The following is a 19,167-nucleotide window of genomic DNA, read 5'->3' as shown; positions in this document are numbered from 1 at the left end:
TGGCCCTGCCTTCCTCCTAATGAGGACAATGCCAGACCTCATGTGGCTGGAGTGTGTCAGCAGTTCCTGCAAGATGAAGGCATTGAAGCTATGGACTGGCCCGCCCGTTCCCCAGACCTGAATCCGATTGAGCACATCTGGGACATCATGTCTCACTCCATCCACCAACGTCACGTTGCACCACAGATTGTCCAGGAGTTGACTGGTGCTTAAATCAAGGTCTGGCAGAAGATCCCTCAGGAGAACAGCCGTTGCCTCAACAAGAGCATGCCCAGGCGTTGTAGGGAGGTCACAGAAACCCATGGAGGTCACACACATGACTGACCATCATTTCCTTGTCTTGAAGCATTCCATTGAAGTCGGATCAGCCTGTAATTTGATTTTCCACTTTGATTTTGAGTATCATTCCAAATCCAGACCTCCAGGGGATATTAATTTTGATTTACATTGATCATGTTTATGTTTTATTGTTCTCAATGCATTCCACTAAGTAATGAATAAACTGGAATATTCCATACAGGGATATCTAAAAGTCGTGTCTCCTTATTCCAGGAAAAATATCCTTTTTACTTTTCTGTTGATTGAGCGGAACAGTATGAAGACTTTTTTTTTTTTGTTAATGAAGAACAAAGTGACGTTTTTATTGGTATCATGGTGATGTATGAATGATTATCTCACAAAAATGGAATGAAAAGCAATGTGACGTGGAAAAAAAAAAAAAAGTTCACTAGGCAGGTTAAGTAGCATGCTCATGTTATAGTCTGGCTCATTGTGGACATGGCAATACCAAATATGTATAATTTATTCATTCATTATGGGAAAAAAATACACATTTGTGTTGTGTTATTTCATTGGCAGTAGGAATGTATGCTGTGCTGGTTTATGAAGGGACAAACTATATTATTTTGTACTAGTGACTTTTTGATTGCTCTTTAACTATTTCAAGGCTAAGTAGCCATAAATTAGCAATTCAGATTTTTGTTGACTTTACGTGTGCATCACACCATTAAGCTATGTGCCCACGATGCAGAAATGCTCGGGATTTTTTCTGAGCGTTTCTGCATCTCCCTGGCAGAAAAAACACATGCGGATTGTACATGTGGATTGTACATGCGGATTGTACATGCGTTTTTCCTGCCAGGGACATGCGGATGTGAAGCGTTCGTCACATGCATTTCCGCATGCGGGTTGACAAGCGCTTTCCAAGCCATTTTAGCATCACTTGGAAAGTGCTTGTCAACTTGGTCACACTATATAAATCCATGCAAACGGCATGGATTTATATAGTGTGACCGAGAGAATGCCACAAAATAAAAAAATAAATGTATACTTACCTTTCGATGGTCCGCGCTGGCTTGCTTCACCGTCCCGGCTGCAGGCAGCGGTGGATTGAAGGACCTGCCGACGTCAGCGTCGCATGACCCGTCACATGATTGACGTCAGCGCAGGTCCTTCATTCCATCGCGAAGTGCCGGGAAGCAAGGAGGAGCGCAGCGCGGGCCGCCAGAAGGTAAGTATATATTTATTTTTTATTTTGTTCTTTTTTTACAGCTTTTTTAATGGTACCTGGGTGTGGAGGAGACTCTCCTTCCTCTACACCCGGGTACCATCCGCACATTAGAACGCGCCAATTACGCAAGTACAGATGCAGTCTTGTGGAATTGGCGCGTTCCAATGCAAGTCAATGACGGCGAAAACGCAGCACTTCCGCAAAATAATTGGTAGTGCTGCGTTTTTTTCCGCAATGGAAATTTCCGCAGCATGTGCACAGCACATGCGGATTATCATTGGGGAACATGGCAGACCTTCTACCATGCGTTTTTTAAGCATTTCTGCAGCGTTTTTGCCGCTGCGGAAACGCTTAAACGCATCGTGGGCACACAGCCTTATTCTTACACAGGGACGATAAACATCTCCATTCGGTCCCTGCAGCCTCCCAAGCTGCAACAGCGATCTCTTAGACCGGCTCCCAAGCAGCAACAGCGATCTCTCAGACTGGCTCCCAAGCTGCAACAGCGATCTCTCAGACCGGCTCCCAAGCAGCAACAGCGATCTCTCAGACTGGCTCCCAAGCTGCAACAGCGATCTCTCAGACCGGATCACAGCTGCTACAACAGTAAGCTTCACAATCACAATTGTAGTCACAACCCAGCCAGATATATCATGAGTCAAAGTGAGGGCTGCATGTGTCTGTAGCGGTCATTCCAACTCTCACTGCAAGGCCACGTTCACACATTCAGTATTTTACATCAGTATTTGTACTTATGCCAAAACCAGGAGTGGGTGAAAAATGCAAAAGTGGTAACGCATTTCTATTATACTTTTACAAATACTGACCAAATACTGAAAGTGTGAACATGGTCTAATGCGTGATATCTTTGGCTGGCTCATGACTATGGCGAGAATCTAAGCTTCAGCATGAGCCCTGGATCACTGATGAAAGTGAGCTATGGCAATTAGGCCCAAGGACATGTCGCAAAAGCCTTTCTTACTGCAATGGACTCAGAATGGTGTACAAAATGCTAGTCTTAAAAGAATTACGGTGCACATGCTGTACGGTTTCCGGAATCTGCAGTCACAATGTGACTGCAAATTTATCAAGACACTGGACAATTTGAGAGAGGTAAGGGTCAAATGCCCAAAGCCTTAATTCTCCAGCCAGATGAGCCCCTGCCAGTGGTGTACGGCAGCTGTCTACGTTGCTCTCCCATAAAGAGACATCGAGCCGGACCAGGTTCATGTGTATAGGCACCAGATGTCTCCCTTGTATGGAAGCCTGCTGTGGTGCTTCCTAAGCCAAGTTTGTTTGAGACCGATCATCTGGCTCTGTAGTAAACCTTTTTCTTAGTTGCATGCATTTGAAAAACTGCTTAGATTATGGTCTGTTTTCACTTATTGATATTATGCCAGAAGTGAGGTACTCTTGATATATTTCTGGTCTCCTCCACCAAAAAAAAAAAACAGAAAAATTTCACTTTTTAGTCGCTAATGAAAATATAGTCTCACCGAAGCTCGAGCAAGGGCTCCCTGGAGGATGGGCAGATCAGCCACTGGACACCACACTTCACCTATCAGGCATCGTTCCCGCACGCTGCACAAGTTCAGAATCTGATAGATGTGCTTCATTTTTCTCACACAGATTTTCCAATGATGCAAAACTGAAGCCGCCCGGGTAAGGACTTGTGTCAAGAAGCCCTCTGTTTGGGACAGCACCTGTGGTAGAATGGAAAATGATAAGTATCTGACTGCTGAATAGATAACATATGCTCTGCTCATATATTACATTACAAGCAATCAGACAGTTCTTGTGTGTGGGACCTACTGAGGAATTCAATATCTCAGCTGTGCGGGGTGCAGAGAACTGCACGATGATGCTTAAAACCAAAGGCTGAACAAGCAGGTTTAATCAATGCTGGAAGGTGAGGGCTTAAGCTGCATTTATACTGCAAGATAATCATGAACGGGCTTTTTTTTTTTGCTGATCACCCAATGAACAAGCAAACCACTCGATCATTTGGGTAAAATGAGCTTTTGCACAGCCAATGATATTCACTCACAAAGGGGAGGAAGAAAAAACGACCAAAACGTCTAGATAGATACAAAGTAGAATTAGAATTTAAAGTTTATTGAAATAATCAGGGAGGTAACATTCGTACAACAAGGAAGGGGCACACGTGCAAAGTATAAAAAATTACAGAAAAAAAGTCAATGATAAAAATAGACTGAGAGGTCCAATACACTGAAATCCAAATATGTACCCCAATTGTACAATCAAAAGTCTCACACAATGTCAGTGTATGCCACATATATTTGTAGCATGTATATTGCAGTGTGCAATCAAAGCCTATGTAAGGCACACTCAGGGAGTGCTGTATGTCTATGCGCAGTACTAGGATCAGTAAGTGCAGAGGATAGTAAAAGCATAGTGATGACAAACCAAACTAACTAACAATAATGTGTCACTGTACTAACTGTAAAAGAGCAAATTACATAGAATACTGATTAGGATAATGGACGAAATTCACACTAGTGGTCACCACTGATTCAAATAGCTAGTATAGATTGGAAAGGGTATAAAGAAAGAAAAAGATGTGTGAATAAAATTTAGCTTTTATTAATATAATTAAAAAACTCTTGTTTTATAAAAAATATTTATAAATGAATATTCATACATCAAATGATGTATATAGGGCTACTGCTGTATAATTTTAAGCAGTTCTAGCCCACAAGTTACTTATTTTAAATGTGAGGACACGCTCCAAGATCCATATACCACTCTCTGTCATGCTATGTGCCGTCGTTATCTCACTCTAATTTTTACTCTGCCGGCTTAATACATAAAGCAGCATTGACCGCGTGCAGATCATCTGCACGCGACTTGAGTGAGAACGCTGTGGGAGAGATAGGGTGCTTTGATCTCCACGTGCTTTAGCTAATGATACACACTGGCAGCTAACCGCATGTTTAATCTCTGTAATAAATAACAGTGACTGCAAGCAGACCACTCGCACACAGTCAGAATGTATATGCTGTGGGAGAGATAGAGCACTCTTATCTTTATGGGTAGGATTTGGTAGATCAGCGGCATTAACCGCATATATTACCCACATTAGATTAGTGCTTGGCTCATAGATGTAAGTTCAGCCATATAGCTGTTTCTTTTATGTCATCTATAGCAGTGAGATCGCACAAGCATAATATTTTATCTCCCCATTAATACTGTTAACAACTCACTAACAGTGCAGAGAATATAAGAAGCCACAAGAGGCTCACTAGTGGAGAATTAATTATTATCCCTCACATTCTTAAGGCATCTTATATATGGAATTTATAATAATCTAATTATTTGACAGAGAGTGTTGGGATACTTGGGACACACAACTTATAATACCCAGCCAACAATTATAGGGACATCGGCTGTGGATAATTTATTTTTGTGTCCTCACATTTAAAATAAGTAACTTGTGGGCTAGAACTGCTTAAAATTATACAACAGTAGCCCTCTATACATCATTTGATGTATGAATATTCATTTATAAATAATTTTTATAAAACAAGAGTTTTTTAATTATATTACTAAAAGCTAAATTTTATTCACGCATCTTTTTCTTTCTTTATACCCTTTCCAATCTATACTAGCTAACTGCAAAAGAGTAAACAGTGGACTCCAAACAGCGTGGCACCCACCCCAACACGTGTGTCGGCGTTAGGCCACGGCCCAACGATCAGTATTTGGTCAGTATCCGGTCAGTATTTTTTCTCAGGAGTGGGAGATAAAACCAGGTGAGGAACAATCAGAGAAAAGGTAGAATAGAAACAAGTCACCAATTCTGCATTTATCACCCACTCCTGGTTTTGTCTCCAACTCCTGAGAGAAAATACTGACCGAATACTGACCAAATACTGATAGTGGGGTCCTGGCCTCAGTCTTCCTCGTTAGCCTAACGCCTAACTTACTGATCCTAGTACCCTTGTACTGCGCATTCTGTCATAGACATACAGCACGCCCTGAGTGTGCCTTACATAGGCTTTGATTGCACACTGCAATATACATGCTACAAATATATGTGGCATACACTGACATTGTGTGAGACTTTTGATTGTACAATTGGGGTACATATTTGGATTTCAGTGTATTGGACCTCTCAAGTCTATTTTTATCATTGACTTTTTTTCTGTTATTTTTTATACTTTGCACGTGTGCCCCTTCCTTGTTGTACGAATGTTACCTCCCTGATTATTTCAATAAACTTTATATTATGATTCTACTTTGTATCTAGACTTTTTGGTCTTTTTTAATTACTCCCATTTATTCTAAGTTTTACTGACTATCTAGGCTGCCATCATCCCACATAAATTATAGTGACATTTTTACTCTAGTATACATAAATACCTTACACTTAGTTACTTCCATGTCATACTTTTATATTGCATTTAGATATTCATTCTCAGCAGTATAAACAAGGACCTGCATTATCAAGAACCATGTCAGTCTTTGTGTACGGAGCGATCTGGTTATAGATGTTCAGTGCACCTCACTTACTTTAGTGCGCCTGTGTAACCAGACACTTAAACAACCGCTGATCAGCACTTGTGTCATTTGCTCTGGTTGGCCCTTTGTACCTGGTCTGACACTTCAAAAAACTGGAAGCCCCCTGGATTATTTGAGAGACACTTTGGGACCAATTCATTATGGTTTTTTTTGTGTTTGTCGATTTTAAGTTGGCGCCAAACTCTTCACTGAGGATAAACTGAGTCTCTGCTGTATCCATCGCTGAGACAGACAGTAGCTGTAAATCACTGATCTACCACTGGCAAGCATTAGAAAGGAGCAAAACTAATGTGATAGAAAGTGAAATGTATTCTGCATTAAGGCAGCAGAGAAGACAGAACCATGTTGGCACATAACCAAAACACAGCATATCAAATAAAATCTCTACATTATTCAGTAGAATAGCTGATGTGGCATTCTATAGGCAAAAAAATGCTTGCGTCTTTAATCATGGTATAAAATACTAAGCATGTTTCAGTTACTCAACATTTTCAAGGTATTCCTTTGCTGTCAATGACTGAGAACATCTTGAATAGCGAATTCGATCCCATTCAGTTGGTCTTTGAGTTAAACACATCAGTAATGCACAAACATTACCAACTTGTAAAATAAACAGTCTGGAATCTAAAGTGATACATTGTAGCAGAGCAGAACATTTAAAAGTTAGCCTTCTGAACTAGAGGACACTATATGCTGGGGTGACACTTATTCCGACAAGCGGAGAACATGGCCAAAAGTGATGTGTTAAAAATAACTGATGCAAATAAGACTTTTCCGTTCCAAAAATGGACACATAATGGAATCAAGACGCTCCATAATTAACTGGAGGTGGCGGAGGGGGTGAATCTAGCAATAAATGCATTTTGAGCATGAATTATATTCCTCGGCTACCAAAATTAACCTTTTCCTGTCCAAGAAGTCCTCTGTTTTTGTTCAATCCTTTGTTACATAGACAAAAATGGTATTCGAAATGGGGCTCATTGGCAGCCCACAAAGGAAACTTGTATTGTTGAAATATAAGCAAGCCCAAGAGGTGAATTGTAGCATTGTCATATTAATATGGATAGGATTGATCCCTTACCTTTTGCATGTCTTGGATCCGCACCAAGAGATCCTTCAGCGTGTCCAGCCTGACGGTTTCATCTTCCGCATAAGGGTAAGTGTGACAGTGGAAACTATGAGGAAGAAAGAAAAAAATAAAAAAGGGATGTGAAACACAGGATTGCAGGAACCTACTTACAGGAATCTAGTAAGGCTCTGTACTCACCAGTTTGCAATCTTTCTAATCTTCTCTCCTATCTTTTCCCCCCAGTAGGAAATTAAGAATATGATCTGTGTTACACTCTCCCCCTGTACAAAACAGAATGATAGTTTAGAGTTTCATGCATTTTCAGCAACCATCTGACCAATAAGACGTTACCCTGTTTTCATAAACGTGGCCATGAGCTTTTCTTCACACAAAAGGAATTGGTAAATCACATACATGGCTGGGAACAATTATAAATCAAATATCTTTAAAGTTGGAACAATCTGGGACAATACAGTCAGACCATAGGATTGTAATATTAAAAACCAAACATCTATGGCCTCCTTATAACAGACTATAACCTAGGTATAAACATGAACGTCAAGTAAAAGGGTCACATTCTACTACAGCCAGCTGCCATTTGTAATTACTGGCATTATCAGACATCAGTGTCTGCTGTCTAGTAAGCACTGTACCTTTCTTACATCCACTGTAATACGGTGGTAACAATGGTAACTTACTGTTACAAGGTCCTCCATAGGTTCAGACATCTCCACAAAGTTGACAATGAGGTACCCTCGGCAGGCTCGCCACAAAAGACGTTCAAAGGAATTCATACGCCATGGGTGTATGACTCCGGCCATAAAGCTGAAAGCAAGGGTTAAACATACAATTGTATATACAAATTAAAAAAAAAAAAAACAACACACGCAATTTTCAACCTTTCACTCTTTACATTTTTCAAACACTTTATTTTGTTAGGATGTTAGAAGGGTTACATGTTTAGTAGCCATTTCATTTTTTCAACAAATTTACAAAACCTGTTTCTTTAGGGACCTACTCAGATTTCAATGGACCTTGAGGGGCCTATATATAAGGAAACGCTCCAAAAAAGTGATACCATTTTAAAAACTGCACCCTTCAAATACTTCAAAACTGCTGTCAGGAAATTGTTAACCCTTCATATGCTACACAGGTATTAATGCAAAGTGGAATGAAAAAAAAAAAAAAATTTTTACCTCTAACATGTTGCTTTAGCCCCAATTTTTTCACTTTTGCAACAGGTAACACCAAAAATGGGACCCTACAGTTTGTTACCAACTTTCTTTTGAGCACGACAATACCCCACATATAGTCAAAAATTTCTGTTAGGACAAACGGCAGGGCTCAGAGTATGGAGCACCATATGAATTTTGTAACACAAATTGGCTGAAATAGATTCTGTGCGACATGTCACATTTGCAGGGGCCACAAGGTGCCTAAACAGCAGAAACCCCCCACAAATGACACAGTTTTGGAAACTACACCCCTCAAGCATTTTATCCAGTGTTATAGTTACTACAGAAAATTTGATAACATTAGGACATCACATTGAATATATGGTCATTAGTGTTGAGTGCAAGTGATCGCTGCTTGAGTTTGCATCGTGTATTATTTTTATTTATTATTATTAGCGCCATTTATTCCATAGCGCTTTACATGTGAAAAGGTGTATACATCGCAAATACACTTACAATAATCGTGAACAAAACGAGTCAGCGACTGATACAGGAGGAAAGAGGACCCTGCCCACGAGGGCTCACAATCTACAAGGGATGGGTGAGGATACAGTAGGTGAGGGTAGAGCTGGTTGTGCAGCGGTATGGTGAAGCGGTGGTTACTGCAGGTTGTAGGCTTGTAGGAAGAGGTGGGTCTTAAGGTTCCTTTTGAAAGTTTCCACGGTAGGCGAGAGTCTGATATGTTGGGGTAGAGAGTTCCAGAGTAGGGGGGATGCACGGGAGAAGTCTTGTATGCGATTGTGGGAAGAGGAGATACGAGGGGAGTTATGAAGGAGATCTTGTGAGGATCGGAGGTTGCGTGCAGGTAAGTACCGGGAGACTAGGTTACAGATGTATGGAGGAGACAGGTTGTGGATGGCTCTGTATGCCAAGGTAAGGGTCTTGAACTTGAGTCTTTGGACAATGGGGAGCCAGTGAAGGGATTGACAGAGGAGAGGCCGGGGAATAGTGGATTAGTCGGGCAGCAGAGTTTAGGATAGAATGGAGAGGTGCAAGAGTGTTGGAAGGGAGGCCACAGAGCAGGAGGTTGCAGCAGTCGAGGCGTGAGATGATGAGGGCATGCTCTAGTGTTTTTGCAGAGTCTTTGCTGAGGAATGTGCAGATATTTCTGAGTTGGAGTCGACAGGAAGTGGAGAGGGCTTGGATATGTGGTTTGAAGGAGAGTTCAGAGTCCAGGGTACACCGAGGCAGCGACCTTGTGTTACTGGGGAAAGTGGACAGTCATTAACTTTGATGGATAGGTCAGTTGGGGGGGTTGAGTGAGGTGGGGGAAAGATGAGGAATTCAGTTTTGTCCATGTTAAGCTTTAGAAATCTGGCAGAGAAGAAGGATGAAATAGCGGACAGACAATGTGGGATTCTGGTTAGTAAGGAGGAGATATCGGGTCCAGAGAGGTAGATCTGTGTATCATCAGCATAGAGGTGATAATGAAAGCCGTGAGACTATGAGCTGTCCCAGGTCAAAAGGTTGAGATAGGGCCCCTGCTATTCTCTAGGACTGAACCTTGGGGGACACCGACAGATAGGGGGCGAGAGGAGGAGGTAGTGTGTGAGTGGGAGTCACTGAATGTCCTGTCTGTTAGGTATGAAGAGATGCAAGATAGGGCCAAGTCTGTGATGCCAAGAGAAGAGAGAGTCTGTAGTAAGAGGGCATGGTCCACTGTGTCAAAGGTAGATGACAGGTCCAGGAGGAGCAGGACAGAGTAGTGACGCTTGGATTTAGCGGTTAGTAGGTCGTAGGTGACTTCAGTTTCAGTAGAATGGTGCGGTCGGAAGCCTGATTGTAAGAGGTCAAAGAGGGAGCAGGAGGATAGGTGGGAGGACAGTTCAAGGTGGATGTGTTGTTTCAGTACTCCACTGCTGGGCTTCAAAAAGGAGTACCAATGTGGCAGCAATGGGGGCCTTCAGCAGGTACACCCCCTAGACCACTCGCCATAAATGGCGATATTAAAGATTGACAACGGCATTGAGTTAACAGCAATGATCAGAGCTTAAACTCAGAATGTAAAAGTTACAATTAGAACAGACTAACAGCCAGCATCTGCTGCATACATGTAAGTATACACCAACAACAATAGTGCATTTATAATTTTACTATCAGGTGTATGGTACAGGTTTGCCTTAGGCTAAGTGCCCAAGTTGCGGAACTGAAGCATATTTTTTACGCTTCTCCCTGGCGGGAAAATCGCATGTGGATTTTACATGCGGTTTTCCCGCCAGGTAGTAGCGTTTGTCAAGCATCTTTGCATGCATTTCCGCGGGTTATCAAGTACTTCTCCAAGTGATTTAAGCATCACTTGGAAAAGTGCTTGACAACTTGTTCACACTATTTAAATCCATGCAACCGGCATGGATTTATATAGTGTGACCAAGTAATAGTTAAAAAAAAAAAAAGAATCAGAATGGTAAAAAATAAACTTTATACTCACCTTCTGATGCATTCTCTGCCCCGTCCGGAGTCTTGAGCGGCTCACGCTGTTGTGTGCAGGACCTGCGGTGAAGTCATTGAGTCATGTGATGGGTCACATGACTCAATGATGTGGCAGGTTCTTCAGACAACAACGCGACGGAGGGAAAACATCAGAAGATAAGTATAAACTTTATTTTATTCTTTTTTTTACAGGTTCTTTGGTACCCAGGTCTGGATGAGAGTCTCCTCTCCTCCAGACTTGGGTACCATCCGCACATTGATTCCGCTGCGCTTCCGCAAAATTAATGAACATGCTGCGGATTTTTGACCGCAGCATATACGCTGCGGAAAAATCCGCAGCATGGGCATTGACATTGCGGAATGCCATTGGGGACCATGGGGTGCGGATATACATGCGTTTTACAAGCGTTTATGCTGCGGAAATTCCGCAGCATATACGCTTGTAATACGCAACGTGGGCACCCAGCCTCAGAGACCAGAGATCAGGCATAATATACACCCAAGGAACTAAAGAAAAAAAAAATACAATGCTTTCCCATATGACCGACATGTTGTACATCCTTTGAGCTGGGTAAATGACAAAACACAGTTTGTACAGAAGTGTGGCAGCTAACAGGTTAAAGCTCAAATTGTCTCAACATTTTCAAAATGCTTTTAGGTTAAAATTAAATCGATAAAGGCAAAAAAATAAATATACAAAATGTCAGGGAGGGAAGTGGGCAGGTTAGTCAGATTTAAGGAAACCTAATGTTCCTATGTCTAGATATGTGGCAGGAACTTTCACACCGACTCTTGTTGTAGTCGGGTGGTAGGGATTGCAGCCAAGAAGAATAAGGGATCATGTAGACTTCTACGCATCTCGATCTAATCACGGACTGACCACTAGTCTCCCGACCGTGTCATAGAAATACATGAAGCAGTCATGCTGCAGCCAGTCAGTCAGTGCACTGTGGCCCATGATCAGACAGATCCACGGACGTCTGCATGAGCCCTTACATAGAATAAAATTTCTCACACGTTGAAAATGAGAAGACCTCAATAGAAAGCTACTAAATACCAATTATGTAACAGTAATAAACTACTGACCATTTAAAAATGGTTCTAACCGAAAAAGCTTTGTGATCAAAAACAAGAAATGTAAAATTTTCACTCTCCTTCTTCCAAAAGTCATTTATTTTTCCATTTAAATAGCTGTATAAGGGTTTGTTCTTTTATTAAGGGAAGACAACATCTTGTTCACTTCTCTTTACATTTTTATTGGCGTTATTGTGGAAACAAATTTTTTTTTTTAGTTCCCCAAGAGAACTTGAGCCTGCAATTGTCCACATACTACAATATAATTTTATATACCAAGTTATGTTCTATGAAACCCATCCATTAACTGGGCTCCACATGATGACAGAGATGGCAGCCACGGGGGCCATAGTAAGCCTCCAACTAGTCTAACAACCCACACAGTGAGTGACAGCAGCATTTTAATGGTTCAGCATTGATTTTAACCGCATTACGTCTAATGATGGACATAGCCTGTCATGGCCGGGTGTAAGTTCCCACATAATGATGGGCTATGTCTGTCAAGACTTTAAACTGTCACTGCGTGTAAACACACAGTGACAGTTCAGGGTAGACAGCTGAGCATCACGAGAGCAGGTGCAGGGATCCATGAAGTCAGTCCCCGCACTCAGCTGTGATCAGTCAATCTGACTGACTGATCAGAGCATGGTCGTGCAGGAGAAGCTAAAATATCAGTACCTTCTGCCCGATCAGAGCAGGAGCACAGCGCTGCCAGTGGCTGAGCTTCCTGCACCAACACCCAGGAGCGATGCCAGCACCGCCCCTGGCTGTTAAGCCAATAAAATGGTGACATCGAGCGCAATTGCTATAGAAGAATTTTTTTTTTACCCACCATAAAATCTTTCTTGGAGTCAACTTTGGGGTATACAGGTAACCATGGGTGTATGCTGCTGTCGCTAGGAGGCTGACACCAGGCAAAAAAAAAGGATTAGCTCCTCCTCAGCAGTATACACCCACCAACAGACACAAAGCTCATCAGTTAGTGAAAAAAAGCAGGAGAAGCAACAATAACACAACTATGTACAGGCTCAACAAAAGGCCATAGGCTCAACGGAGCCCATAGACTCAAACATAGGCACAAAACCAGGGAGGTTGCTGTGTCCACCAATAAAGGCTCCAAGAAAGATTTTACATGAGTACCAAAAAACCCTCTTTCTTTATCACTTTATTGGGGGACACAGGTAACCATGGGACAGCCCAAAGCAGTCCCAAGGGAGGGAACAGAATATCTTAAATAAATCAGGTTGGACGGCATGCGAATGCCGCCTGCAAGACTTTCCCATTCAGGCTGGCATCAGCCAATGCGTAGGCATGTACTCTGTAAAACCTTGCAAGGTGTGAAGAGATGAACAGGTAGCTGCCTTGCAAAGCCGGGTTGCCGAGGCCTGGTGGTGAACAGCCCAGGAAGCCCCCACTGCCTGGGTGGAGTGAGACAACTACCAGAGGGGGTGGTCTGTCTTTAACTCTGTATGCCTCCAGTATAGTCGAGCAAATCCAGCGGGCGATGGTAGATTTTGAGGAAGGCAGACCCCTGCGATGACTATCAGGGTTGACAAATAAGACATCAGACCGTCTGAATGAAGCAGTCCTTGATAGGTAGTCACGTAGAGCTATGACTAGGTCCAGCTTGTGAGAGGAAGTTTCAAAGGGACAGACCGGTAAAGTTCAGAAAGAAGGAAGAATGAGGTCCTCGATGTGAAAAGAAGAGACAACCTTAGGAAGAAACGAAGGCACTGGTCTGAGGACCACCTTGTCCTGATAGAGAACGAGAAAAAGAGAGCGACAGGAGAGCGCTGACAGCTCAGAAACTCTTTTGATGGACGTGATGGCTACCAAAAAGGCAACCTTCCAGGAATGAAAGGAAGATGTGATGTCCTGGATAGGCTCGAAAGGAGATTGCTGGAGAACCCACAGGACCAGGTTAAGATCCCAAGGACCTACAGGAGGGCAATATGGTGGCGCCAGGCGAGCAACTCACTGGCAGTAAGTTTGGACCTGGAGGAGAAATGCCAAATTCCGTTGAGAGAATTGAAAGAGCAGAGATCTGACCCTTGAGTGTGCTAAGGGAAAGGCCAGAGTCGAGGCCCAACTGGAGAAAAGCCAAAACGGATGGAATAGAGAATGACGTGGGAGCAGAACGGTTGTCTTCACACCATCGAAAAAAGGCCTTCTAAGGCCGATGATAGCCCGCGTCCTCATGCACCTGTCTTATGTTGATCATGATCTGTATGACCTGGAATGAAAAACCTGCTTCACTCAGAACCGCTGCATCAATGGTCATGCCATTAAATTCAGAGACCGAGAATTCTGGTGGAAGCGAGGTCCCAGAGAGAGAAGGTCTGGATGGTCTGGCAGTTTCCAGGCCATGTCTGCGAGCAGATTGACTAATTCTGCATACCAGACGCTTTGGGTCAGTCCGGAGTCAACAGGATTCCTTTAACGCCCTCAGCCTTGATCTTCTTGACAACTCTCTGGATCAGCGGAAGAGGCGGAAAGAGGTAAGGAAGCTGAAATTGAGAACACGGAATGACCAGGGCGTCGTAACCGACCGCCAGAGGGTCGCGAGATCTGGCTACGAAACGAGGCAGCTTGTGATTCACCCGAGACCCCATTAGATCGACAACGGGGGTGCCCTATCTCTGACATAACATATCTGGTCAAACACATCGGGGCTGAACAACCACTCGCCCAAAGAAAGCCCCCTGACGACTTAGGAAGCTGGCGGCCGAATTGTCCACCCCCAGAATGTGGACTGCAGATATCGCTGGTAATTGCTGCTCGGTAAGTGAGCGGGAACAGGCACGATGACTCCTGCCCTGGGTAGAGAGGTGATGGTCTGAAAGAAACCTGGGACCTGACCTTGAAGTTTTGGAGGTCGAGACAAGAAAAATAGTCTTCCTGGGGGTGAAGGAAATGCTATCTTGTAGCCTGAAGTCACAATCTCTCTGACCGAGGCGCCGATGACCATGACCAGCCACGCATCCCGGAAGAGAAGACGGCCACACACCTTGGGAGAAGTCCCAGGTGGGGATGGCCAGTCATGCTGAGGAGAACATATTTGAGTGGGATCAGGACCCAGAATATTTTGAAGAGCGACCCCTGGTGCGCCAATTAGGAGAGAGCTTGAACGACGGCTTTCACCGCTTTCGCTGGGCAGAGAGGCAGTCCTGCTGGGTAGGAGGTTTCTGGTGAGGAAAAGGGACTGAAAGGGGCAAAACTGAAGAGAACACCTCCTTGCGAAGGGACATTTTGGTTTAGGCTGAGGTGCTCTTACCCCCTGTACCATCCAAAATTATCTGATCCAACTTAGAGCCAAAGAGTCTAGAACCCTGGAAGGGGAGGTTAGCAAGGGGTTTCTTAGGAGCCGCATGCGAAATTCCAGTCCTTAAGCCAAAGAATTCACCATATAAAAATGAGGTTGCTGGTAACTCGGGCACATCAACTGGCAGCATCCAGGGACACAGTAAGCATGTAATTCCCAGCATGGGCAATTTGGTCCACAAGGTCAGCCAGCTCGTGTGTGGAGGCGGCTGAAAGGATGGCCTGCTGGAGGAGCTTTGACCAGGTGGAAACAGATTTGGCTACTCATGTGGAAGCAGAGGCAGGGAAGAGGAATGAACCTGCAGCCTCCAAAGCTGATTTATCCAGAGCCTCAATCTGTCTTTCGGTGGTATCCTTAAAAGAGGTACAGTCAGGAAAAGACAGAACTGTCTTGGCGGACAGTCAGGAGACCGGCGGATCGACGGTTGGTGACTTTGTCCACTTACTAATGAAGTCCAGATTAAAGGGGTATAGAACATCTAATTGCTTCCTGCCAGAAAAGCGCTTTTTCGGATGCTCCCAATGTTTTGAAAATATCCCGTCAATCTCTCTATGATTGGAAAACGTCCGGGAAGGATGTTTCACCCTTTTAATAGAAACAGAGTGGTCCTGGGGAGGACCCTCGTCCTCCTTTACATTAAGAGTCTGGTTAACGGCCGATATGAGGCTTTCGACCATGTCCTGGAGCTTAAAAGTCTCATCCGTATCTGGCTCAGACTCTGACCCAGACTCTAAATCTGACCCCAGGGTTACCTTATGGGAGGAGGTGTGAAATACTGGAGGGTATCCTGGAGGATGTCGACGGGGATGGAGAGCGTGAGTGAATCCGCTCCTCGGATCTAACCCTTGATCTGCCCTTCTGAGAGTAGTCGTGAGCACTGGCGGCGGTAGATCAGTTAGGCAAAATGTTCTAGGACCGGCAACAAAGACTGATACCTTGGTGAGGTCAGAAACTGACTGAGAAATGGCAACAGTCCACTCCGGGGAAGTGATCTCGTCCTGGGCAGCGGGGATTTCTGGAGATGCCAGCATGGTGGAAGGGCTGCAAGCTGGGCAGAAGGCCGAGGACCAACCTGTGGGCCACTTATTTTTGCAGAGGGCATAGGCATAGTGAATAATAGTGGGGGAGAGGCTCCCTGGGTCCAGGCATATAGGTCAGGGCTTGGAGGGTACTGATGAGAAGGGCGCCTAGAAAAAAAGCAAAAATAAGCAGCCTGGACAAAGCCTACCCTGTCCTTGGAGAAGGAGGCCTTGCCAGCGTTGGATTCAGGGAAGGAATGCTGGTCCAGATGAGGAAGGAATGGCACTGTGCTGTGAGGTGCTGCGGGGTGAAGACCGGAGCTGTGGAACTTCTGTAAACTGACAGGGCAGAAGCGTAAAGAGAGAAAGGAGGCGGGCCAGAGCAGAGCACGCTGTAATCCTCACTGATGAGGCGGGTCTTCCGATAGGAGGAAGAGGAAAAAGGGGCGTGCGCAAGCATAAAACACTGACTGGCGGGGCTGCCCAAGGGAGCGTGTTTAGGCCAGCAGGAAGGAGACAAAGATGGTAACCATGCACTGATAGGCTGGAGCGCGCTGAAGGGGACGTGGCCAGACGCAAGGGAGAGAGAAAAAAAAGAAAGTGAGGATCTAATAGGGGGGAAAAGCAAGGGGCGATTTGCCGCATGTTGGGGCAGGAGAGGGGGCGTGCCACATAGTACAGAGAATAAGAGGGTTAAAATGGCACCCGTAACAGAGCATGGGGAGCGAAAAATCACTGACGCATCCGCGCTGCCTGGGAGCTGTGGAGAAGGAGAGGGACAGTACCTCTTCTGTAAGTCCTGGCTCTTTCTCTGTACTTTATGGCATCAGGAGGCCCTCCCACGGGAAAAGGGGGGGTCCTGGAATTGAGAAGTCATCCCCCCTCCCGCACTGTCTGGTCCTAGACGGAGCAAGGTGGGGTGAAAGGGGGAAGGTCACTTGAAAAATGGACAAGTCTTCCTCCCAGCCCGTGGGGGTGCCTGGGGTGGGGGAACGGGCAAGGACCGGCCACCGTGAGGTGACAGGGGATAAGGTCCTGCCTAGAGGGTCCGAGAGTAGGCGATGTGGGTGACACCACACTGCTCTCTCGATCGCTTGCATATGGAAAAAAAGGGTGAGAATACACCCCTTTACCCTGAAGACATAGCATCAGGAAAAGATTAACAAAACACAACTTGGTGGATCTGAGAACAGATCCAGGTCTACCTCCTACTGACTAAGCTTAAACTGATGAGCTTTGTGCCAGTCTGTGGGTGTATACTGCCAAGGAGGAGCTAATTCTTTTTTTGCCTAGTGTCATGATGACCCCTGGGTGACCAGGCTAGGGAGAGCGGCTTAGACCATACTCATAGCATGTGCTGAGAAGCCCTCAGTATAGGTATAATGCACTGCAATGCTGGTGCATTGCAATGAATTATACCTGTGTAAAAAGTAAAAGTCCCATAGAGGGATAGGCAAAAGTTGAAGTAAAAATTGTAAAAATAAAAAATATTACACTTATAAATACACTTTTTGGAAAAAAAAACATACATACACACACACACTATTATATATATATATATATATATATATATATATATATATATATATATATATATATATATATATATATATATATATATATATATATATATATATATATTATATTATATATATATAAAAATTACACACTTTTGGTATTGCCGCGTCCGGAATAACCCGATCTATAGAAGGGTCACACTAGTAAACCCCTTCAGTGAACGCCGCAGAAGGGAAAAAAGAAATACATAGCAAACTATGCTTTATCATCATACCGCTGGAAAAAAAGTGGAATAAAACGCGATCAAAAAGACGAATATCACTAAAAGTGGTAAAGCTGAAAATGTCATCTTGTCCCGCAAAAAAACAAGCTGCCACACCGCTCCTTCATTGAAAAAAAAAACAAAAAAAAAAACAACAGTTCTACCTCTCAGAATAAAGCGATGCAAAATTATTTTTTTTTTCTAAAAAAGTTTGTGTAAAAGCGTCAAAACATAAAACTATATAAATGTGGTATCGCTGTAATCATACTGACCCGAAGAATAAAGCTGCCTTATCAATTTTACCACACGTGGAATGGAATTGATGGTTTTTGTTTATTCTACGTCCCCAAAAATCGGAATAGAAAGCGATCAAAAAATGTTATGTGCCCAAAAATGGTACCAATAAAAATGTAAACTTGTCCCGCAAAAGACAAGCTATTACATGACTGTCGGCAGAAATAAGGAAAAATTATTGCTCTCAAAATACGGTGATTTAAAAACTAGTTTCTGCAATAAAAAGGATCGTTTATTGTTTGCCAAAAACCGATATAAATCTGGTATAGCTGTAATCGCACCAACCCAAAGAATAAGTAATCTAATCACTTATACCGCGCGAGAAACATGGTAAAAAAAATAAATAAAACCAATTCTTCCACCTGCTGTTGATTTGTTCATTCTGTCTCCCAAAGATTGCAGTAAGGCTCGGCTAATATTTATCCTGCGCTCTACGCTGAGTGCTTACACCACGGTTTCTGTGTAAATCTCTGAAAAATTTAATTCAGACGGAACCACCGGCGGAAGATTCCCCTATAATGGAGGCAAATGGAGGCACTGTGGACGCAGTCTGACCTGTGAACTGGCGGTGTCCATTTTTTTTTTTTTTTTATTAGGTGTTGTAATGCAGCAGCTTGCTAGCATTACTGTAAATGTATATACAGGACGGCCTTCATTTTTTAAAGTCGTGGCGAAAAGACAACTAGAAAATACATAGCTTCTAATAGCCACAAGCCTACTCAATATTAAATGTAGATATAGCAGGAGAAACAGAGTATATATAGGCATAAAATCAATATAGCTTTATTAGATACAAAATAGTAAAAAGGCCACAGCAGTGGCAACACAGAGTAAATAACAGATTACAAAATGCAGTACATGGTAACATATATAGAGAATGTATATATCAATG

At 43.5% G+C, this 19,167-nt stretch overlaps 1 protein-coding gene across 2 annotated transcripts in view; it reads right to left on the bottom strand.

Annotated features, from left to right (window-relative positions):
• Window positions 1–19,167, bottom strand: part of TCIRG1 (T cell immune regulator 1, ATPase H+ transporting V0 subunit a3) — an 87,385-nt gene that overhangs the window by 46,085 nt on the left and 22,133 nt on the right. For both annotated transcript variants that reach the window (XM_073686143.1, XM_073686142.1), the window contains 4 exons: window positions 7,820–7,946; window positions 7,320–7,402; window positions 7,134–7,227; window positions 3,007–3,213 (listed from right to left, as the gene is read on the bottom strand). In XM_073686143.1, the coding sequence (XP_073542244.1) occupies window positions 3,007–3,213; window positions 7,134–7,227; window positions 7,320–7,402; window positions 7,820–7,946 (511 nt within the window). The remainder of the gene's footprint in view (window positions 1–3,006; window positions 3,214–7,133; window positions 7,228–7,319; window positions 7,403–7,819; window positions 7,947–19,167) is intronic.

Source organism: Phyllobates terribilis, unplaced genomic scaffold (assembly GCF_046119375.1).
Source record: "Phyllobates terribilis strain yellow unplaced genomic scaffold, ASM4611937v1 Scaffold_5__5_contigs__length_657084704, whole genome shotgun sequence".
NCBI lineage: Eukaryota > Metazoa > Chordata > Amphibia > Anura > Dendrobatidae > Phyllobates > Phyllobates terribilis.
Note: the sequence above shows the minus strand (reverse complement) of the source record. Positions and strands in the feature narration are given on the sequence as shown.